A 23,900-nucleotide genomic window follows, 5' to 3' on the forward strand; every position below is an offset into this window, starting at 1 on the left:
TTTAATGAATGAATAGTACAAACACACACACACACACACACACACACACACACACACACACAGAGATGAGTACAAAATAAGATAGTTACTGTTTCTCAGAGTAGGGCAGATCCATCTGGGGTGGTAGTGAGGCAGTATATGCTATATGGTAAACTTGATTCATTTTGTTGTCGTGTCAGCTTATACTGTGGTATGTAATTTGATGCATTTTCGTTTTATAGCATAGATGGATATTTTCAGTGCAGTGTGGAAAAGTTGGTTGAACTTTTGCTTCTGAGGTCAGTTCCTTCTGGCTGTGTCCTAGTCTGGTTTTTCTTCTAGGAGTGTGGTAGTAAACCTACTAACAAGGGACAGGATTAGGATGCTGAAGAGAGGAGAGGAGGACATTCTGTTGGATTCTGGGATAATTTCAGGAATATTGACAACCTCTTTCACTGGGTTAACAACTCAGCTTGTTCTACTTGTCATATTTGCTCATTTCTATCATTTGGTAAAACCCAAAATGGACTTCTGCTTATCTGTCAACCCCTTATCTCATCTTTAATACCTTCCCAGATACTCTACTTCATGACTTGGTTTTTTTCAACTTGCAGATTTTTTTAAGAGTAAAATCTTGCCATGTGGGAATATTTTCTGGTAATATTAACTCATTTCTGTTTTCCCTAAGTAGACTATAAATGTTTTCATGTTGTGAACATGGAATCTTAATATATTGTAATTGCATATTTGCTTTATGCTTCTAAACATTTAGTATATTATTTCTTTCATTGAAATTTCCATGTAGGAAACTTTCTGGCAGATATGCAGCCTATCTTGTGCTAATACAGTAATCCTAGCCTTGTCATAGTTGCAAGAGGTGATATTATTTCTGGAATACTGTGCATATTATTTAGTATGTATTTGAGTGCCTCTTATGTGCCAGCCGTTTACTCTGATCTTTAGGTCCTTGTGTTGGGCCTAAGACCACTGCTACATTAATTCCCTAGGATGTCTTCTTTTTACTTATCTTGGAAGTAATAAATGGGAGATGAGAAAGTAGTTGATAATTAGAACAGAGAAACCTAATGGATGTAGGTTTCTGTTTTGATAAGGTAGAGTGAAGTAAGATATAAAAATTAAAAATTTATAGTAATGTGAATACAGAATAAAAGAGGTGCTATCTTTTTAGGAATCATCTTTCTAATCACCCTTAGAATTTCTTACAAATAATTTTTTTCTGATTAGAAAAGGTTAGAAGCAGTACTGTTTTACTATAGACACTGGTAAACATCTACAAAGAAAAAATTTCCTATAATTATATGATCCAGAGGCATATATTATTAACATAATGATGAATGTCTTTTTTGGTTTATTTTAAATGTACACATATTCAGTTTTTAAAAATAGAAATGAGATTGTACTGTATGCACTATGTTAGAGATTTTTAGTCAGTAGAAACTGATATAGTAACTTCTGTTAAAATTTTTTTTTTCATATTTATTTATTTTTGAGAATCAGAGAGAGACAGAGCACAAGTGGGGGAAGGGCAGAGAGAGAAGGAGACACAGAATCCGAAGCAGCTCCAGGCTCTGAGCTGTCAGCACAGAGCCCGATGTGGGGCTCGAATTCATAAACTCTGAGATCATGACCTGAGCCGAAGTTGGACACTTAACCAGCTGAGCCACCGAGGCGCCCCTAGTGAATTTTTTTTCACGTCAGTTTGGTATTTCTCTGTGGTTTAGTAGAGCAGTATTTAAAAAGTGTATTATAATAAGACAATTGTAAAAAGTCAAACATTACAGAAATGCATAATGTAAGGAAGGAAAAATTTCTTGTAATCTTATTTCTCTAGGTATAAATATTAATAGTTATTTATTTTTCATGGCATATTATGTATTGCAATATGGTTTTTTTCATATGTATTGCATTGGATTGATGTTTACAAAACTAGTCAATTTAGTCCTAGTGTTTTGGTTGCTTCTAGTTTATTGCTATTTACAGATAATCTTAGACACTTTTCTGTGTATATACCTCTGCTCATTTCCTTAGGATAAACTCCTAGAAATAAAATCATTACATCAAAGGAGATGTGCATCCGTAAGGTTTTCCATACTACTTGGCTTCTGGAAATGTGATACTTAGATTTCCTTCATCAGTACATGAGGTTGTTTAACAATTCTTTTTTTTTTTTTTTTTTTAATGTTTATTTGTTCTTGAGAGAGAGACAGAGTGCAAGCAGGGGAGGGGCAGAGAGAGAGAGAGAGGGAGACACAGAATCTGAAGCAGACTCCAGGCTCTGAGCTGTTGGCACAGGGCAGAGAACCCAACGTGGGGCTTGAACTCACAAACCGTGAGATCATGACCTGAACCAAAGTCGGACACTCAACCGACTGAGCCACCCAGGCGCCTCAAGGTTGTTTATATTTACATGTGCTCCTTAATTTTGACCATATTTTCTTTATTTTTCCATTCTGTTTGGTAAAAACTAATATATAATTTAAAATCGATTTTTTTATTCTACTGAAGGTGGTGATTTTCTCATGCTTATTCACTACTTATTGACTAATGTTTCTTACTGATTTTTATGTTTTTCTCTTATTTTCTTTTTTTATTTGAATGTGCTCTTTTTGTATTAAGGTTATCAGCACTACAAGAACATGAATGGTTTATTTGCTTAACTAAATCATAGGCATTTGCTTTTCTTGGTATTGTTTGTTATATAACATTTAAATTGCATAAACTTGAAAGTTAGTACATTTTTAAACATTCCATATCCAGTAGACTTGTTATTCAAGTTCATTTTTAAACAACTTTTGTGTACTATTATCTAAAAAATGCCCTATATGTCTTTATTATGAAAAAATATAAGCTGAAATAAATTTGATAACATTACTTGTTTTAAATGAGAAATAGAAGACTAATAGACATTATTCTGTGACCAGTTTTATTAATTCTTCACTGATTTAATGAAACCTATTTTATTTTTTTTCTGCTAATAGCTACAAGTGTATTCATCAGAGTTTGGAGGATAATAATAGATGTCCCAAGTGTAACTATGTTGTGGATAATATTGACCATCTGTATCCTAATTTCTTGGGTGAGTCTCTGGAATGATTCTTTACTTGTAAAAATATTTTAGCCCCAAAGTGTTGTTGGCACTAATTTGTTAGAAAACCGTTTAGAGGTAAAGTGAGTCTCTCTCCTGTCACCTGGGTGCTTTCCTCAGCCTTCCTTGGGTTCTGGTGTATTTTCCATACCGTGTGTTGTCAGTTCTATATTTTAGTATTTTTAATTGTCATAAAAAAAGAAAAATTGACAAAACTCTTATTTCTTACATAGATGGCTGGACAGAATGTAAGGCTAAAGGGGAATGCCAGAGGTCCAGAACAACTGTATCTTTATACAGTGCTGTGCATTCCTGCTGTTTGTGATTCTGGGGCAGAAGTGAGAGTCTGGGGAGGAAAGAACTTGCAGAAGGAACTTAGGAAAAGAAGAAATACTGAGCAGTAGGATACTCTGCAGGACTGTACTTTATGGGCTAGGTTAGGCAGAAGGGAAGTGAAAGTCCTACGAAGCAGAATCCTTTGTCCCTGAACCTGGAAACATGGATTGATGCTGCTATGTGGGTTTCTAGAATCACTTTTCTATCAGTTGTTACAACTTTGGAACACTTCTTTTGGAATGGTTAAATACAGAAAGAAATATAATGTTCTGACAATTTTGGCATTTACTAGGATTTTCAGGCAATATTCTTTAATGAGTCCAAAAGTTATGTGAATTTCTAAATAGAGCACTGTATACTAGTATGGAAGGAATTTTAAAATATAGTACTGTGTTAGTTAGAAAGTGATTTCACGTATTAAGTATATCCTCACATGTATCCAGTGAATAGTGAAGTCACAATTACTGATTTTCTAAGCTAGAAATTATCTTGGTGATGATTAGGTTTTAACCTTCTCTTTTTATGGATAAATTTTGGTTTTGGATAATGGGAATATTTGTTTTGTTTTATTTTAGAGAGAGAGAGAGAGAGTGTGTGCACATGGGGGAGAGGAGCAGAAGGAGAGAGAGAATCTTTTTTTTCTAAATTTTTATTTTGAGAGACAGAATTGGGGGAGAAGGGCAGAGAGAGAGGGAGAGAGAGAATTCCAAGCAGGCTCTGTGCTTTCAGTGCTAAGCCCAAAGCAGGGCTCGATCCCAAGAACCATGAGATCATGACCTGAGAGCCCAAAATCGAGTGTCAAAGCTTTACCAGCTGAGCCACTCAGGTGCCCAGTGAGAGACAGGGAGAGAGAGAAGGAGAGGGAGGGAGAGAATGTTAAGCAGGTTCTGCGCTCAGCATGGGGTCTGACTTGGGCCTTGATCCCACAATCCTGGGATCATGACCTGAGCTGAAATCAGGAGTTGGACGCTTAACTGACTAGGCCACCCAGGCACCTCTTGCACCTTTTTTATTGATAGGTTACAACCCTTTATTTTTTTTTTTATTAAGGTTTTTAAAAAATGTTTATTTTTGAGAGAGAGAGTGAGATTAGGGGAGGGGCAGAGAGAGAGGGAGACAGAATCTGAAGCAGGTTCTAGGCTCTGAGCTGTCAGCACAGAGCCTGACATGGGGCTTGAACCCATGAACCGCAAGATAATGACCTGAGCCGAAGTTGGATGTTTAACTGACTGAGCCACCCTGGCGCCCCAGGACCCTTCATTTTTATTACTGTGCATTTACTTCATGGGTGAAAAGTTGTGGTAGACATTTTCTATAGCAGTGGTTTTTAAAATTTTTTGTCTGGGTGATCTGTATGAAAATTCTGAAAAATGATATTCTTCCTCGTACATTGATCCCACGTTTAAAATTCGCATCCTTGGGGTGCCTGGGTGGCTCATTCGGTTAAGCGTCCAACTTTGACTCAGGTCATGATCTCGTGGTTAGTGAGTTTGAGCCCATGTCAGGCTCTGTACTGACAGCCCAGAGCCTGGAGCCTGCTTCACATTCTGTGTCTGCCTCTCTCGCTGCCCCTCTCCCGCTCACACTGTCTCTCAAAAATAAACATTAAAGGGGCGCCTGGGTGGCGCAGTTGGTTAAGCGTCGGACTTCAGCCAGGTCACGATCTCGCGGTCCGTGAGTTCGAGCCCCGCGTCAGGCTCTGGGCTGATGGCTCAGAGCCTGGAGCCTGTTTCGGATTCTGTGTCTCCCTCTCTCTCTGCCCCTCCCCCGTTCATGCTCTGTCTCTCTCTGTCCCAAAAATAAATAAACGTTGAAAAAAAAAATTTATAAAAAATAAATAAATAAATAAATAAATAAATAAATAAATAAACAAAAAAAAATAAAATTAGAATCCTCAGTTTTTTTTTAATATAAGTGGTTGTAAAGGATGTAACTTTAGGAGTATTGTAAATATGGTTATTTAAAAGTAAAACTTTTATCTCTTTATTTTTTAAAGTTTAATTTGAGAGAGAGAGAGAGAGACAGAGCACCCCAGTGGGGGAGGGGCAGAGAGAATGGGAAATGGAATCATAGGCAGGCTCTGCGCTGTCACTGCAGAGCCTGATGCAGGGCTCAAAGTGGTGAACTGGGAGATCATGACCTGAGCCGAAGTCAAGAGTCAGACGCTTAACCGACTGAGCCACTCAGGCACCCCAGGATCATCATAGTTTTTTAAAAAAATTAATATATAATGGACATATAACATGATGTAAGTTTAAAATTTTTTCTTTTTCAAGTGTAAGTATTGGGAAACTTTGCTTACATAAATAAGTTGATGGGGAGTGAAGGAATTTTGATAACAGTAATGTCACTCAGTTTTTTGACCTTGTTCTGAATTAAGAAATTAAGAAAGAAAGCATTTTGATTTATCCTCAAAAAGAAACTTAATGCTCTATTAGTTAACAAGTCCTTTCTTCAATTTTAATGAAAGCAAAGAATTGGAAGCCAAACACTCAAGAAGGATTTGGCCTTCTGGTCATTATCATTATACACTTTTTTGTCAAGACAGGTACCTTGATTTTGCCTTTCCTGCCCTAAACACTACACTGTTAGACCCTTTTTCTTCTGACTTTCCTTCCCCCATCTCTTCTTCTACCTTTAATAGCATTCCATTTAATTCCCTCCTTCTACCTTTCCTCCTCCAACACATTCACTATTCTTTCCATCCTACTTGCTCTTGAGAGCTTGCTTTCTCCTGTCATTGAGAGGCTCCTGTGAGGTGAAGTCTTCCTGTCCCTGTCCTGACCTATTGCCCCATCTGTTGCTGTCTTCCACTCCTGCCAAGACTTGCTCTCTGGCTCCCCCTATCCATCCATGGTGTGAAATCTCTCTCCAGCTTCCTGCCTCATCTCTCCCCTCTGTATATAAAATTTGTAAATTGAATTTTCTTACCTCCTTTATGAATGACTTTATTATACTTTGAAGGGACAACATCAGTGTTACGTTTAAAATCCTTACTTGAAAGGAAAGTAAATAACTAAGAAGGGCACTTGTGATGAGCACTGGGTGTTGTATGTAAGTGATGAATGACTAGAATCTATCCCTGAAACCAATATTGTGCTGTATGTTAACTAAAATTTAAATTAAGAAAAGGAAAGAAAAAGTAAATAAAGTATATTAACATCCTTACTACTGCTAAGCAGTGTCCTAAGTGTTTTGTGTAAACCAACTCATTTAATTTTCAGTCCTGTGAGTTGTTGCCCTACTCATTCTTCAGGCGAGGAAACTAAGGCACAGAGAAGTTGAGTAACTTGTGTAAAGTTACACAGTCATATTGGTAGAATTGGAATTTGGTCCTAAGTAGTCAGTCTTAAAATTGTGCACTTTAACTATACTCTCTTGCTTCTAAAAAGATAGTTGCTAGAATGAAAGTGTTAGCAATAGAAGTGCGTTGTCTGTTCGTAGTACTGTGGCCGTTTTAAGGATCCAGAGAAGTATAATTATGGATATAGAATATCCTTCAAGTTAAGTGGTATACAAGATTTCTCAGTAAAATGCAATGTAGTATACACACAAAGTATTACAATTTAAGTCACAGTTTTTATTCAAATGGATGATTCTGTTACTGAAACATTAAACTCTTATTCATGTACTTCTCTTTATTCCCACTGCATTATTTCAAGCTTTCCTTTCTCTTCCCTGGTTTATAATAGTAACTTTGTGAGATACATCCTAGGCTCTTCAGAATCAGTCTGCCATCTGTCTACATTTCCAGCCTTAGTTTGTAGTCCATTAATCATTAACAGAATCACTATGACCCTGTGTGTCAGCATAGTGATTTTAAGTCATTTTATCTCCTGGTCTTTAATGACTTTCCCCCCTCTTTCTCACACCGTTATCTGAATTCTTTTCCACTTCTTTTTCTGCTTAGCGAATCTCTGTGCATGTTGTGGCCCAATTCTAATGTCACTTTCTATGTGTAGCCTACTCATTTACACTTCGATTCCTCCTTGTCCTGTGTTCCGTGTAAGGCTGTTTCAGCGATAGTACCAATTATCACATTATGTTACAACTCCTGCACCATACACATTTGTCTTCCTACTCAGAGTTGCTTGAGTCTTAGATTGAGTCTTACTTATCATTGAAGTGTGGATTATTAGTGTGGGCTTGATACCTCTCTGGTTTGTTCAGAAATATTAATCGTTAATAAAAAAAAAAAAAAAGAGGGGCGCCTGGGGGGCTCAGTCAGTTGAGCATTGAGTTCGGCTCAGGTCATGATCTCATGGTTTGTGAGTTCGAGCCCCGCATCAGGCTCTGTGCTGTCAGCTTGGAGCATGGAGTCTGCTTCCGATTCTGTCTCTCTCTCTCTCTCTCTCTCTCTCTCTCTGCCCTTCTCCTGCTCGCACTCTCTCTCTCAAAAATAAATAAAACATTAAAAGAAATTTAAAAAAAAAAAGAAATATTAATTGTTGGATTGTGGTATAGTGGGAAATATTAGATAGTTGGATTCATATCCCAATTCTCTTATATCATATGTGTTACCATGAATGAGTTCCTGATGCTTTCTCTAATTTTCTTATCTCTAAAATGGGGAGAATGACCCATAGGATAATGTCTATAAATTAAAGTGTTAGACTAGTGCTAAACTGGCTTAGTGCTAATTTCTTTTTCTTTATCAGGTTTTTGTTGTTTTTGTTTGTTATTATCAGTTGGCTGTTAAAGACAGAAAAAAAGAATTTGTAGAATTGGTTAATTCAGTGGTTCAGTGATAGTATCAAGTTCTCTCTTTCTGTTCCTCTGTCCCCATTGGTTCTTTGACTAGCTCCCCCCCGCCCCCGCCCCAAGACTGCAAGATGGCTCGAAGCACTTCCAGATTTCCAGTCACTGGGTTGGGGTGGGACCTGGCTTTTCTGAAAGCATATGGCAGCCTGACACTTCGGAGAAAATTATGTTGTTATTTAAAAAAGAGGGGGGAGGATGGTTTTTGATAGGTAACTGACAGTGTCTGCCTTGGTATTTATAGGAAAGTAACAAACAGAAAGAAGAACAAATAAAAATGGTTAGTGCCTACTTCATAGAATCAATCAGGTACCGTGTGGAGGATGGGATGGTCTAATACAGTGAAGAATTGTCTCCCTCCAGGTGCCGATAGTGTCATTGAGATACATACAAGAAAGCATATATTCTAAACAATTCTCCTAAGGCAGTAGTGGTAGTGATAATAGCTGTTGTGGTAGTAGCTGTGGCAAAACTGTTTCAAATTCAATATAAAATGAAAACCCTAGCATTTTCTGCTTAGCATCTTTTTAATTTGGGGGCTTTTTAAATTGAGAATTGAACCCATATAAACAGAACACTTAGGTGATGCGTTTAACAATAATCCAAATTGTACTTTTTGTTTTGTTTCTCTTTTCAGTGAATGAGCTCATTCTCAAACAGAACCAAAGATTTGAGGAAAAGAGGTTCAAATTGGACCACTCAGTGAGTAGCACCGTATGTTTCAACTCTTATTACTATTTTTAATAAATTTCAATTTGTTGTTTCTGATGTTTTAAAATTAATTAAAAAAAATTTTTTTTTTTTTTTTGAGAGAAAGAGTGCGCAAGTGAGCAAGTGGCAGAGAGAGAGAGAGAGAAAGAGAGAATCTCAGGAGGGGCAGAGGGAGGGGGGAAGGGAGGGAGGGGGAGAGAGAGAGGGAGGGAGAGAGAGAGAGAGAGAAAGAAAGAAAGAAAGAAAGAAAGAAAGAAAGAAAGAAAGAAAGAAGGAAGCAGGGCTCACCTGAAACAGGACTCGAGCTCACCCGATGTGGGACTTGAACTCAAGAACCCTGTGAGATCATGACCTGAGCCAGAGTCACATGCTTAACAACTGAGCCACCCAGGTGCCATAATATTAATTACATATCAAAGCTTAGTATATCATTGATTTTTTTTTTAAAGGAGATTTGTTTTAAGTTTATTCTATTTAATAAAGAACTTTGTTAACTGCATTGTCCAAAATTTAGTGATTATCTTTTGAATGGTCTTGTGGGATCACACTGAGTCATGTTGGCTTGTAACACATGACATTTAGAGGATTATGTGGCAGGGTGAAACTGTGGTTGGTAATTTGGAAAAACTATTGGAAAATTCTGAATTTAAGAGGATCAGTCCCAAACTTATTGAGGGAAGTGAGCTTAAATTAATAACTTACCAAGTACAAAGTTGAAAATATGGCTAGACAGATAATTAAAATCCAAGCACTTATTTATTTATTTATAAAAGTTTATTTTACTTATTTTGAGGAGGGGGTGGGGCAGAGATTGGGAGAGAGAATCCCAAGCAGGGTCCACACTCCCAGTACAGAACCCAACACAGGGCTTTATCCCATGAACCATGAGATCATGACCTGGGCAGAAATCAAGAGTTGGACAGTCGACAGAGCCACCAAGGCATCCAAAATCCAAGCACTTATTTTGAAGGGAATTCTACTGTTAGCTGTGCCCACTTAATATTTGTCTTGAATATTACTTTTGTATCTGTTACCTAAATTCGTTTAAGGGAGAAGTAGTGTTTAATTTAGGATTAGAAGGCTAGGAGCCACTTGCTTGGAAGGAGTAGGTTAGAATATTAAAGTATATTTTTTATATCTATGTCATAAACATATTAGGAAGTAGCAGTTAAGCATTTGTTTTAGACTCTCTGAAACAATCTTCTTGAAGTTGCTATGGTTCTTTTCTTCATTTTTAGAATGGCCACAGGTGGCAAATATTTCAGGATTTGTTGGGAACTGACCAAGATAACCTTGATTTGGCTAATGTCAACCTCATGTTGGAATTACTAGTGCAGAAGAAGAAACAGCTGGAAGCAGTAAGTGTTAGCTGAACTTTAAAAAATTTTAACTGGTGTTCTTTATTGCATTGAGAAAGATCTAGAAATGCTTAAAAATAATAGGGTAGTGTCTGCCACTCAGTTCATTCAATTTTATTCTGTAAGAGCATGCTCAAGGTATCACTTCTAACAAATTCCCCCTTTCCAAGTAAAAGAAAAGACAGATGTCTTTTTTTTTTCTTTTTTAAAATATTTATTTATTTTGAGAGAGAGAGAGCGAGCGAGCGAGCATGAGTGGGGAAGAGGGGCAGAGAGAGAGAGGGACACAGAATCCCAAGCAGGCTCCATGCTCAGTGTGGAGCTCGATGTGGTGCTGGATCCCACCACGACCGTGAGATCATGACCTGAGCCAAAATCAAGAGTCAGATGCCACACTGACTGAGCCACCCAGGCGCCCTTCTTCTTTTTTTAAAAATTTGTTTACTTTGAGACAGCAAGCAGGGGAGGAGCAAAGAGAGTGGAAGAGAGAGAATCTTAAGCAGGCCCCTTGCTGTCAGCCCAGAGCCCAACGTGGGGCTCAGTCTCATGAACCATGAGATCATGACCTGAGTGGAAAGCAAGAGTCAGACGCTTAACTGATTGAGCCACCCAGGTGCCCCAAGACAGAGTTCTTATATACAACTTACTTGCACTGTCCAGTTTATATTAAGAAAAACTGAGTGATAAGAAAGACGTGAGAAAATACAGCTTCATTTTAATGGAAAACAATTATATTGGTCATTTTTTTCTAATATATTCCTTGCCATATCTTCCCTTCTTCACATATGAAATTTAGAAGAGAAAATAGATACTATTTTTATCTATATAAAATCCTTTCAGCAGGTGTCCGTTGGTGGCAGCTGTAGTCTATGGCTTAAATAATTTATAGAAAGATGGGAACTGGAACTATATATATGCTGTTTCATCTAATGAAAGTAAATAAATGTAAAATTGCATTTATTTTATGTAAACATAAGCAATGTAAAATGTGATTTTGCGTGTATTAGTCAAGAATGGAATATGATCCATTAGGAGCAACTCGCACCTTAGCAGGAGCAGAGTCCCCGTGACCTAGCTTAAATGAAAAGGAGGGGTAAAGTAAGTGAGTGAGTAGCTGACATATATGAAAAGGAAGAGTTTAACAACCAAAGATGGGGAAGATTGGAACCATAGCTTCTCTGGAGACTATAAGGAAATGAGATCAGTCACTTGAATGTTGTTGGATCTTTGGTGCTTTTCATGTCTGTTTCTTTGGGACAGGTCTGATTTCCTTTTCTCAGATTCTTATCACATGGTGGGTAATATAGTCACTTGTACTTTCTTCATTTGTATTTCTGTTCTGAAAGAAAAGGGGCTTTCCTTTCCAGTTTCGGTTTAAAAAATTCTGTGGGTGGATTCTTTATTAACATAGCTTAGATCTGGATTGCATCTGATAGAATGGGAGTCTTTTAGTAGGACGAGGGAATAGCTGAGGTTGTGCTTACCAGAATGGTTCTCCATTGCTGTGTCTTTTTGGGGCACAGGACTGGCAGGAATTTCTCCTGTGTTTTTAGAAGAGGAGGCTTTATCTTTTATTTATTTATTTTCTTTTAGTTTTATTGAGATATGATTGACATATAACACTGTATAAGCTTAAGGTATACAGCATAATGTCTTGACATACATGTATTGTGCAGTGATTACCACAGTAAGTTTAGTAACATCCATTATCTCATATAGATACAGGAGAAATAAAGAAGAGAAAAAAAAGAAAAAAAAAGGTTTTTTTTTGTGATGAAAATTTTTTAGGATTTACTCTTTTAGCAGTTTTCAAATACACCATACAGTGGTGTTGACTGTAGTCATCATGTTGTATATTACATCCTCAGTACTTATTTATCTTATAACTGGAAGTTTGTACCTATTGATCGCCTTCATCCAACCCCCTCCCCCCTGCCCTGCCATTTCTAGTTAGTACAAATCTGATTTCTATGAGTATGGTGGATTTTAAGATTCCACATGTAAGTGAGATCAATACAGTACTTGACTTTCTCTGTCAGACTTTCTTCACGTAGCATAATGCCCTCAAGGTCCATTCATGTTGTTGCAAGTGGTAATATCTCTTTTATTCTCATGGCTGACTAGTATTCCATTTTGTATATATAGCCATGTCTTTATCCATTCTGGTTGCAGACGCTTAGGATGTTTCCGTTTCTTGGCTATTGTAAATAATGCTGTAGTATACATGGGGGTTCAGATGCCTCTTCAGCATAGGGATTCATTTGTTTGGATAAATACTGAGAGGTAGGATTACTGAATCATATGGTAGTTCTGTTTCCAATTTTATTTTCCTTAAGAATGCCCAGAAGTTTCATTCAAGGTTCAGAGATGGTGGCCAGGCTGCCCATCTCATTGCCCAGCACCTCTGTCTCCAGCATTGGCTTTGTTTTGCTTTTGCTTTTGTTTTGAAAAGTGAGGGAGGATTCTTAACGTGAACTTCTTTTCAGAACTGCCCTCCCAAGGGTTTCCTTATGCCTCCAGCAATGAGGTGTTTGAATTGGTCCTTTGGTGCCTGTCAGCCACCTTGTGCAGAGAGGTTTCAGTAGCTTGCAGTGAGACTGGTCCTTCTGTATTTCAGGGATTTGCTCCATCACAGTTTTTATCTCCAGGTACCTGGGACACAGTGCCTTATATATCTGAAGGCCAAGTGCACCAGGGAAGCCATGTAGCCATGGTGCTGCCTGTGTACCTAGAAGCCTTCCAACAGATATGTGGTGAAAAGCCACATGACTATTTTCAATTTTTGGGAAGCCTCCATACTGTTGTTTGCCACAGTGGTTGTACCAGTTCACATTCTCACCACTAGTGCACGGGGGCTCCCTTTTCTTGACATCCTCACCAGCATTTGTTAGCTCTTCCCCTTTTGATAATAGCCATTGTATCAGGTATAAGGTGATATCTCATAATGCTTTTGATTTACATTTCCCTGACGATTTGTCAGTTATTGGCTGTCAGCGTAGAGCCTGATGTGGGGCTTGATCAAGACCATGACCTGAGCCAAAATTAAGTGTTGGACACTATTAATTTTTTGATTGGATGCCAGGAATTGTAAATTTCATTTTGTTTAGTGCTGGTTTTTTTCCTGTTACTTTATACACTCCTGAGCTTTGTTCTGACACAAGTTAAGTTACTTGGAAATAGTTGGATTCCTTTGAATCTTTTTTTTAAGCTTTATTAGGTGGTAACAGAGGAAATTTTTATTTTTTAATTTTTATTATTTTATTTTACTTTTTAAATTTACATCCAAATTAGTTAGTATATAGTGCAACAGTTGATTTCAGGAGGAGATTCCTTAATGCTCCTTACCCATTTAGCCCATCCTGTCTCCCATAACCCCTCCAGTAACCCTCTGTTTGTTCTCCATATTGAAGAGTCTCTTCTGTTTTGTCCCCCTCCCTGTTTTTATATTATTTTTGCTTCCCTTCCCTTACGTTCATCTGTTTTGTGTCTTAAAGTCCTCATATGAGTGAGGTCATATGATGTTTGTCTTTCTCTGACTAATTTTGCTTAGCATAATACTCTCTAGTTCCATCCATGTAGTTGCAGATGGCAAGATTTCATTCTTTTTTATTGCCGAGTAATACTCCATTGTATATATATATACCACATCTTCTTTATCCATTCATCCATTGATGGACACAGAGGATATTTTTATGTAGGCTAATTTTGCCCCCCCCCCACCAAAGCAAACTTTTTGAGTATTCATTTTGTTTATTTTTGCTTTGTAATCAGTATATTAAGGAAACATTCATACATTTCAAGAATTGCTTAATTCTGATATCCAGATTTAAGCTTGCGAACATGACTTTTAAACCTACAATTAAAGCTATTCATTGTAATTTGCTATACTAGCAACATTAAATTAGTTACTTGGAGCATTAGTTACATGGTTTAAAGTGACACCTTCCTATCTCATACATGGAAATTAACTTCTCCATGAATGTCTCCTCACTCTAAGTTTCCCTGCTGCCGAAGTCATTATTCTGAAGCTTATCATGGTCCAAAGAGAAGGGAAAAAAAGCTTAATCCGAACTGAGATATATATATGTGTGTATATATATTAAAAAAGAAAAAGATGGCACAGCAGAAGGGAATGCCATTGTACGAGTGCAGGCCCTCAAGCAGCAGTAAACTCCTTCTTTAGAAAGGTGTCCTTTCTATCACTGGAACCAGAGGCCAGATTACATAGCATACCTTTTTCAAGTAACTGTTCAGGCAATAGAATAAATGCAGAGGCATCATATTGAATCCCACTTAATATAACTACAGACAACACTTCTACAAATCAAGTTCTTTGATTACCAATTAATTACAAGTCTTACCTTCATAGCTTGGTCATACACTGAAGTCAATACATACACTTAGCATTTTAGTCTAATCTGTTTCATGTACATAGAACTGAAATCAGTTACAAGGTATGGCCTAACAAATGCTGGGGGGGGGGGGGGGGGTTAAAAAGTAGTTTTAACAAGTGCTAAACAGATTTACCTTGTACACTGAAGTCATCATACATACAGCAAAGTCAGAGCTTTTATATTTGAGTTTATTCTTCATTTAACTTAAAAAAAATTTTTTTTTTTTACATTTATTTATTTTTGAGAAACAGACAAAGATGAGCAGGGGAAGGGCAGAGAGAGAAGGAGACACAGAATCTGAAGCAGGCTCCAGGCTCTGAGCAAGCGGTCAGCACGGAGCCTGTTGTGGGGCTTGAACCCACAAACTTTGAGATCATGACCTGAGCTGAAGTCGGACGCTCAACCGACTGAGCCACCCAGGTGCCCCTCTTCATTTAACTTTTAAAACAGTACTATAGTTGAATATTAAAAACAACAGGAAGTAGTGAGCTATGATTGTGGTCCTTCACTTACTCGCTACTGTGTAGAGCATGCCAATAGTGTTATTCACCAGCCCTGTTAAGAGGTCTGACACTGAGCATCACCCCCAGGAGGACGTTCATCATCCTCATGTGCTTCTCCATTGTAATGGTGCCATCTTTCTGATTTGGATCAAAGTCCACCAGTTCTACCTGGTCCAATTCATCTGTCTCTACTACTTCCTTCCTCTCAGGTAGGAGTTTTTCCATTATAGAGAGTTTGTCAGGAGAGAAAAAGCCTTTCTCAGGAAAGTTTACCTTAAATGTGATGATTAGGTGACCTTTTTTCATATGGTCTATGATAAATTGGCATGCCTTCATTTAGCACACCCTTGATATCTCCATGCTTGACAATCTCACGTGGAATGAGAGGTGATGACGGTGGTTCAGTTGTCAAGAGTAGATATTGTCTTTTGAAAGCCACACAGTGCTTCAACCAGCTGTATATCCATACATATGAAAAAATCTCCTTGTCCAGTGAAAACAGCATGGTCCTTCTGATCTAAAACAGTGATGATATCTTCTGGTTCCAGTCTTGATTCTTGGTCTCCTTCACCATGGAATGTTATCTTCTGACCATCTTTCATGCCTTTGTCAATATGAACTTCTAGAATCTTCTTTTCTTGAACTATCATCCTCCCATTGCAGCTTTTACATCTGTCTTTAGGTCTGATCCCTTTCCCATGGTCCTAGCACTCTGTGCACACAGATTGAATTTGTTGAGCCATTCCAGGTCCCATCTGGTGAAAAAAAACTTTATTTCTTTCTGTTTAAAAAGTTTATTTTTTTATTTTGAGAGAGCCTGTGAGCAGGAGTGAGCAGGGGAGGGACAGAGAAAGAGGGAGAGAGAAAATTCCAAGCAGGTTCCATGCTGTCAGCATAGAGTCCAATCCCACGAACCTTGAGATCATGACGTGAGCCCCTTGAGACCATGAGCTGAGCCGAAATCCAGAGTTGGGAGCTCAACTGACTGAGCCACCCAGGTGCTCCCTATCTGACGGATTCTTACTTGCATCCCAGTATGTTGGTAATTGGGACAGCATTGTGCCACTCCTTTCCTACAACCTCAGCCTTCATATTTGTTGCAAATCACATTCTTTTGCAGAGCTAGTTTTCTATCTTGAGAAAGAGAAAGAGAGCGTGAGCAGGGGAGGGGCAGAGAGAGACTAGGAGAGACAGAGTCTCAAGCAGGCTCCATTTATAGATAATCGGTATAAAAAAGTCCTAAGAAGGGTGCAGAAGGGTATTTGTCATCATTGTTGGGGCACAGAGCCTTGATGAGTTTGTTCTGTGTGATAGTTCAACTTTTCAGGAATGTGTCTAAGGTTTAGTAAATACCACTTTGTTTTGCAGTGGTATTCACTTTAAAATTTTCATGATACTATGTTTTAAAAATTTATTCACTTGTGAGACATTAATTCAGTTATGTTAATCAGAATATCCTAATGTGATTGCTTCTTTATATTTGTTCTCCCTTGTCCTTATTGTCTTGACTTAAACATTTCATTGATCTGTTTTGCCTTTTACCCTTTAAAATATGAAGAACCCGGGGCGCCTGGGTGGCGCAGTCGGTTAAGCGTCCGACTTCAGCCAGGTCACGATCTCGCGGTCCGTGAGTTCGAGCCCCGCGTCGGGCTCTGGGCTGATAGCTCAGAGCCTGGAGCCTGTTTCCGATTCTGTGTCTCCCTCTCTCTCTGCCCCTCCCCCGTTCATGCTATGTCTCTCTCTGTCCCAAAAATAAATAAACGTTGAAAAAAAAAATTTAAAAAAAAAAAAAAAAAAAAAAAAAATAAAATATGAAGAACCCTCTCCTCATAGGGGATAGACTCTGGGAGTGGGTGGCCATACCTTTTTGTGATATGTATAATATTTAGGGATTTGTCAAATTTTGACTGGCTTATTCTTATCATCTGGGGACTTGGTTTTATTTATTTATTTTATTTTAGAGAGGCGGGGAGGGGGAGAGGGAGAGAGAATCTTAAGCAGGCTCCACACTCAATGCAGAGCTGGGTGCAAGGCTCAATCCCAAGACCCTGCGATCATGGCCGAAATCAAGTAGGTTGCCTTACTAACAGCCATCCAGACGTCCCTGGAGACTTGAGAAACAAAGGTTCTTGGAATATTTTCTAGAGTAACAGAATCAAATATAATTGTCCCTATTTGTTTTAACAAATGCCCCCAGACAATTCTGTTGCATAACAAGGTAAATGAAAGTTTTATTATTTTTTGTTATTTATTTTTGTTTGATTTGGAAATGATTTTCTGGTCTTTATTCTTCTTTTGAAATATATAAGAAATTAGAGTTACCTTTGTTAATAAACTATCTCATTCCATTTTTAGCTTTTGATGCTCTTTTTACATATATTCATTCATCAGTTTCACCTAGAATTCCTTGTTTCTTTGTGTGAATTTTAACAGTAACAGATAAATATTTGCAGTTTTATATTTTATACCCAGAAACTGTCAAGCTTATAATTATCTTTTATCTATTACATGTTTGTTTCACTTAACAATTCAGATTATTTACCTCTTCCTTCATTTGATTATATTAAAATATTTGTTCTTAAATGTCTGATTTTTGACTGAAATTCTCTATGGACATATATTCTCACATTTGTGTGAGTAGGTAATAGCCACAAATAGTAAGTGTCATTTCTAAAAGGTATGAATTCCTTCCCAAATATTATTCTGCCTTTGGAGAAAGTGATTTTAGTTTCCAGGAACTATGTTGAATCCACTATGATTTTTGTCTTGATGTTCTCTTAGTTTGGTTGGAAGAGAATGCTAGGGCAGATAACAGAATTGCCATTTTATGTAAGCAGTTTTTTCAGTATGGTAGATGAGAAGTGTGATTTAAAACCCCTGTTTCTTAAAATGAGTTTTAGTTTTGGGGAAATGGCTTCTTTTTAAAAATGCCAGTTAGTAAATGAGAAAACTGATTAATAGAAGTTATAGGCTGATTTAAATGGATGCATGAAGTTGTTTCATACTGGTTATACTGCAGTGTTAAAGAAAACTTTGAACTCATAGTCATGTTTTTAAAAGAACAATTATAATTTTCTGTTATAGGAATCACATGCAGCCCAACTACAGATCCTTATGGAATTCCTCAAGGTTGCAAGAAGAAATAAGAGAGAGGTATATTATTTTGTATGTTTTACATAAAGTTTCATTTACTGTTGACTATTCCTATTATTGCCCATTTTTGTAAAGGCATTTCATGCTCAAAAGTTTATTTAAACATTTAAAAAAGGCTTTTGAGTTGTAGGCAGTTTCCTTATGCTTTGTTATTTTAACTTTTACCTTTAGAACTTGGTACTTTGTTATTATTTTTAAAACATTTTTATTCTTTTTTACTTTTTTTGGATACTTTATCATTATTTTTTAATGTTTATTTATTTTGAGAGAGCACGTGAGCAGGGGAGGGGCATAGAGAGAGGGAGAGAGAGAGAGTCCCAAGCAGGCTACGTGGGGCTCGATCCCATGAATCTTGAGATCGTGGCCTGGGCCAAGATCAAGAGTCGGATGCTTAACTGACTGAGCCTTCAGGTACCCCTACAAATTGGTACTTTAAAAATCCCTTTTTGGAGATGTACTGAAAAGTTTTCTGTAGGATTGAATACAGTGACTTACCTCAAAGCTCTAAAGAACAGAAAATAGAATTATCAAATGACACCCTGAAAAGAGAACTTTGGAACTTTAGATAATAAAGTCTTAGGTATTTTTCTTATGGCAGAAATGTATGCTGGGGGGAAAAACAGGCAAAAACATAGCTGCCTATTTGGAACGTGGAAAGTATGTCATGCAGGATAGCTAAAAGGTAATTTTTTATTAATAATCTTATAATCAGGATTTTTTTCATTTGACATTTATAAAATTCTTCAATCATTTCACACTTGTACAAAATATGGGAAAATCAAAGGCAAAATTCTGTATTATGGGGAGAATGCCAATATAACTTCAAAAAGGAGTTCTACATTTAAATTCTGAACTGTCCTCAAATCTCTTATATTTTTATTTTAAGATTTCTAAGTAAGATTTTTTTATTCACCTAGAAAATACATGTAATGTCTATTATGTGCTCAGTTCTAGGCCATCTGTTTTTGAAACTAAAGAGAGATGTTTTTATTGTGATGAAGTATGGTTAGTGTGTGTTGTCAGAACCTTACATTATCTTAGTTTGATGTTTCCTTGTTTCGATTATTCGTGATATCTGTTTTTACTTTTTCTTACTTTGTTCCAATTGGATTTTCCTGTACAATGATACTGTTGATAGCTAAATATTCTTTATCTGGTTTTTCACTTGTTTTCTTAAACTTAAGCTTTACTGAGCTAATAATTGTGGTTTTAATATGTCTATTAACAAAAACATTTTCATTATAAATTTAAAATTTATTCCTCTCTTTTTTCTTTTGGTGGCTACTTAAACTTTGATCTGCATAAGAATCACCTGAAGATAGTTAGAATCCAGGTTCTGGTTGGGGGTGTGTTTTGGAGCCCCATAGTCTGCATTTCTAGGAAGCTTCAGGTGATGATGTTGTTGGTCCTTGGACCACACGTTGTGTAGCAAAACTGAAAATTTTATGATATATGGAAATGAAATTATTACTTTAATATGTACACTCAATGTCTTTTTGCTATAGAAAATTCTTTGGAAAAGTGATAGTTTTTCATATCGCATACATACCTCCCAACTTTTTAAGACAGAATGCGAAATTGTTTTGCAGTAGTTTCATACATACACTTCTTTCTGCCTTGGACTTTAAACTCATTGAACATGGGATTAAGTACATGAGGAATTACGTGATAATGAATGAGTAAATGACTCAATTAAGTGTGCAGTCCAAACATGAGGGTGTCTGAGGGTTAAGTAAACGGCTGGTCATTATCTGTGTCATGAATTATTATTAAAAGTTTTTGTTTTAATGTTTATTTATTTTTGAGAAAGAGGCAAAGTGTGAGCCAGGGAGGGGCAGAGAGAGAGGGAGACACAGAATCCAAAGCAGGCTCCAGGCTCTGAGTTGTCAGCACAGAGCCTGGTGTGGGGCTCGAACTCACGAGCCATGAGATCATGACCTGAGCTGAAGTCAGACGCTTAACCTACTGAGTCACCCAGGAGTCCCTGTGTCCTGAATTATTTAAGGTTTTTATTAGACCCTGGTTTTTCACTGCTTTTCTAGGGGTCTGTTAATGCTTGCAACAAAATTGTTAGATTTTAAAATGTCTCAGGTAATAAAAGGATACAGTATATAACTCTAAAAAAACTGTGAAGATCCTGAGATTATTACCTTACTAGCAATCTCACAAGTTAGCCTGTTAACACTTTCATTTGTGCTGTCAGTTACAGGAGACTTCTGGGCTGGAGATAGAGGATTTTATTGTGGGCACATCTGGTGCACCTGCTTCATGTTTATATGTTTTCTCTGAACCTCAAGTCTCACCAGGGTGTCGTAGAGATGTGCTTAGGCGAATGCTGCACATACAGTGTATTTATGTAACAACAAAGGAACCCCGAGTTTGAGAAATCCCAGGCTTTTAAAGGGGTCTCTGGCAAACGTATCTAGTCTTTGCCCTGCAGGGAGATATTATTTTTATCATATTGATCAGAAAATAAATCTGCCCTCTGTCACGGGCAAATTCAGTATTTCTGTGTTTGCTGTAGAAACATCCTTGAAAAGATAATTTGGAACTAAAGCTATGACAGGATGTTCAGAAATGGGAGAGAACAACAGAAAATTATTTTCTAGTAAATAATTCATCCTTGTGATTGTAATTTTTCCTCTCTCGGATGTGGTGGTTGAGGGCCTCTAATAGTACCTTCTAGGATACCACTTTTGATCCATAGCTCTTAGTATCTGTGTTTCTGTGTTTTTGCAATTAAATGTCTGGGTTAATTGTACTGTAGAATTTTATGGTTTGACTTTAGATTGATCTTTGTGATTGAATGATTTCTTTTTCCATTTTGAACCATATTTTCTTACTGTGGGCAATTTAACTATGAAGTGCACTAGTTCTAAGTACTTCTGGATATTGATATCTATTTTGTGCATTGATTATATTGTTATTACTACATTTTGGTTTTCTTTGTTTGTTGTTGTTGTGCCCATGCTTTGAATATTTCAGGTTTAATTATGTAAGAGACACTGAGGAGCAAGGTTAACAAAGTTTAAAACATTTGAAAATTTAGTGCTATGTCAATAGACTTTAAAAATTTATCAGTTACTTTGATTGAATTTCATAAATTTCTCCATAATTGGAGTCAGGTACCAGTATTGATATGTAATCATAAGAAACTTTAGTCTAGGAATTTAGTTGATTAATTTAGTACCCACAGAATGAAGTGATTATATTTTTTCACATATATTATGAAGTATATTTGCATACTTAATCCTCAAAATGAATATCGTTGTTAGAGGTCTTATGTCCTGTTGTGTAATTTATACTTGAACTTATTCAATCAAAGTATAGGCTGACCAGGCGGCAAAGTACTACTTTTGAATTTATTTTCCTAAGATTAACATTCAGACTTTGAAAATTAACTTTGTGATCTTATACTTAACTTTTATTGGGGTCATGATGCACGTTGGTTTAGATATTTATATATACCAATCTAAGAAGTTAAATCTGCTTTTCAGATTTAACATACTTATTTGCTTCAATATCACATCTTGCTAGTACTTTAGGGCTATTAGAATCCTACATTTAATTTTTCGTTTTTGAGTTAATTTTCCCTACTGACTCTTTTTCAGATATTAAGAGGACACATAGTAGGCGTTTGCATTTGTTACCTATTGCTGTGTAACAAGTTACCATCAAATTTAATGGCTTGAAACATTAAACATTTAATATCTTGGGTCAGGAATCATGGTGCAATGTAGCTGAGTGCCTTGGCTCAGGGTTTCTAGCAAGCTACTGTCAAGGTGTTGGCCAGGGTAGCAGTTACCTCAGAGTTCGCCTGGGATAGGAATCCTTCCAGGCTCACCCATTGGCTGTTGGAAAGGGATACCAATACCATGGCAAATGGACTTCTCCATTGGTTGGTTACTACATGGCTGCTGGCTTCTCTCAGAGGGAGCAAGTGAGAAGGAAAGAATGTTTTGAAGACAGCAGTCACTCCAATTTGGAAGTTACATTCCAGCACATGTACTATCTTCTGGTCATTAGAAGCAAATCATTAGGTCCAACCCACACCAGGAGAGGTAATTAACACAAGGGTGTGAATACTACTAAGTGGGAATCTTTGGAGGCTATCTTAGATTCTGCCTACCACAGCATTTGATAAGTATAAATATTTAAAGTTTTTATTTATTTTTAGAGAGAGAGGAATGTGAATGCATATGAGTGAGGGGGAGGGGCAGAGAGAGAGAGAATCCCAAGCAGGGTCTGCTCTGTCAGCAAAGACCCGAGGTGGGGCTCGCTCTCACAAACTGTGAGATCATGACCTGAGCTGAAGTCAGAAGTTGGATGCTGAACGACTGAGCCACCCAGGTGCCCCAATAAGTAAATATATTTAAATGAACATGTTATTCTTTCTTCATGGTCAGATGGAACAAAAGGGCCCTGGGTTTAAGGTAAAAGTCAAATTTGTACCAGCATTTAAATGATTGCCTTATATTTCATTTGACTTAGTTTTAACTTTTGGGGGCACCTGGGTGGCTCAGTCAATTAAGCATCTGACTTCAGCTCAGGTCATGATCTCATGGTTCATGGGTTTCAGCCCTGCATTGGACTCCCTGCTGTCAGGGCAGAGTCTGCTGTGGATCCTCTGTCCCCTTTTCTCTCTGCTCCTCCCCTGCTCACACACTCAGGCGCTCTCTCTCTCTCTCTCTCAAAAATAAACATTAAAAATATTTTAAAAAATTCAAAATGTGTTTCTGGACATTTGTGGTACCTGTTTAATTTACTGAAATAGGACAGCTTTTTTTTTTCATTCTTTTTTTTTTTTTAAATGTTTATTTTGAGAGAGAGAGAGAGAGCGCGCGAGCGAGTGAGCAAGTGAGCAAGCACAGGCTGGGGAAGGGCAGAGAGAGAGGGGGAGGGAGAATCCCAAGCAGGCTCTGCACTGTCAGTGCAGAACCCAATGTGGGGCTTGATCCCATGAACTCTGAGATCATGACCTGATCCGAAATCGAGTCGGATGCTTAACCAACTGAGCCACTCAGTTGCCGTAGCTTTTTTTTTTTTTCTTTTTAATTTAGATTCAAGTTAGTTAACATGTAATATTGGTCTCAGGAGCAGACAGTTTTGATAAGTAAGTCTTGGGTTTCTTTTTGGTTTTGTTTGGAGTTCCAGTGAATTTTATATTGTTTTTATATGAAATAAAAAAGTCCATAAACAAATTTACAGTTTAAAGATTTATAGAATAACCATCCATGTAACCACTGTCCTGATTAAACAGGTTATTGCTGGGACTCCCAGGGTTCCTGCCTAACCTTTCCAGATTGTTGCTTTTTCCCTTGTCCATTAAGTGGGTCAGTATTCTGATAATTAATCACCTCCCTGTTTTTCTTTATTATTTTGATGCCTAAGTATTTATGAGTCTCTGTTTTTTTGAACTTCAAAAGATTTACTTCAGCATGTATTGTTTTTTTCTGTTCTTGTCTGAGACTCAATTTTAAGGTTCATCCATATTGTATATGGCTATAGTAGATTAGTTTTGTTGCATGGTATTTTATTAATTGAATATACCACATTCAACCATTGTGGTTGATGGGCTTTGGAGTTGTTTTTGGTTTTGGGC

The 23,900-nt window shown here is 37.3% G+C and overlaps 1 protein-coding gene and 1 pseudogene across 4 annotated transcripts in view; one reads left to right on the forward strand and one right to left on the reverse strand.

Moving 5' to 3' along the window:
- The window catches only part of COP1 (COP1 E3 ubiquitin ligase), a 260,438-nt gene that overhangs the window by 39,045 nt on the left and 197,493 nt on the right, over positions 1-23,900 (forward strand). For 3 of the 4 annotated variants that reach the window (XM_086694424.1, XM_025920949.2, XM_086694423.1), the window contains exons 3-6: positions 2,979-3,076; positions 8,817-8,893; positions 10,129-10,248; positions 18,230-18,298. In XM_086694424.1, the coding sequence (XP_086550550.1) occupies positions 2,979-3,076; positions 8,817-8,893; positions 10,129-10,248; positions 18,230-18,298 (364 nt within the window). The remainder of the gene's footprint in view (positions 1-2,978; positions 3,077-8,816; positions 8,894-10,128; positions 10,249-18,229; positions 18,299-23,900) is intronic. The other variant, XM_086694422.1, reaches the window with a different exon arrangement.
- Positions 15,074-15,963, reverse strand: LOC112857912 (dnaJ homolog subfamily A member 1 pseudogene; annotated as a pseudogene).

Source organism: Puma concolor, chromosome E4 (assembly GCF_028749965.1).
Source record: "Puma concolor isolate L17-30 chromosome E4, mPumCon1.1.hap2, whole genome shotgun sequence".
Taxonomy (NCBI): domain Eukaryota; kingdom Metazoa; phylum Chordata; class Mammalia; order Carnivora; family Felidae; genus Puma; species Puma concolor.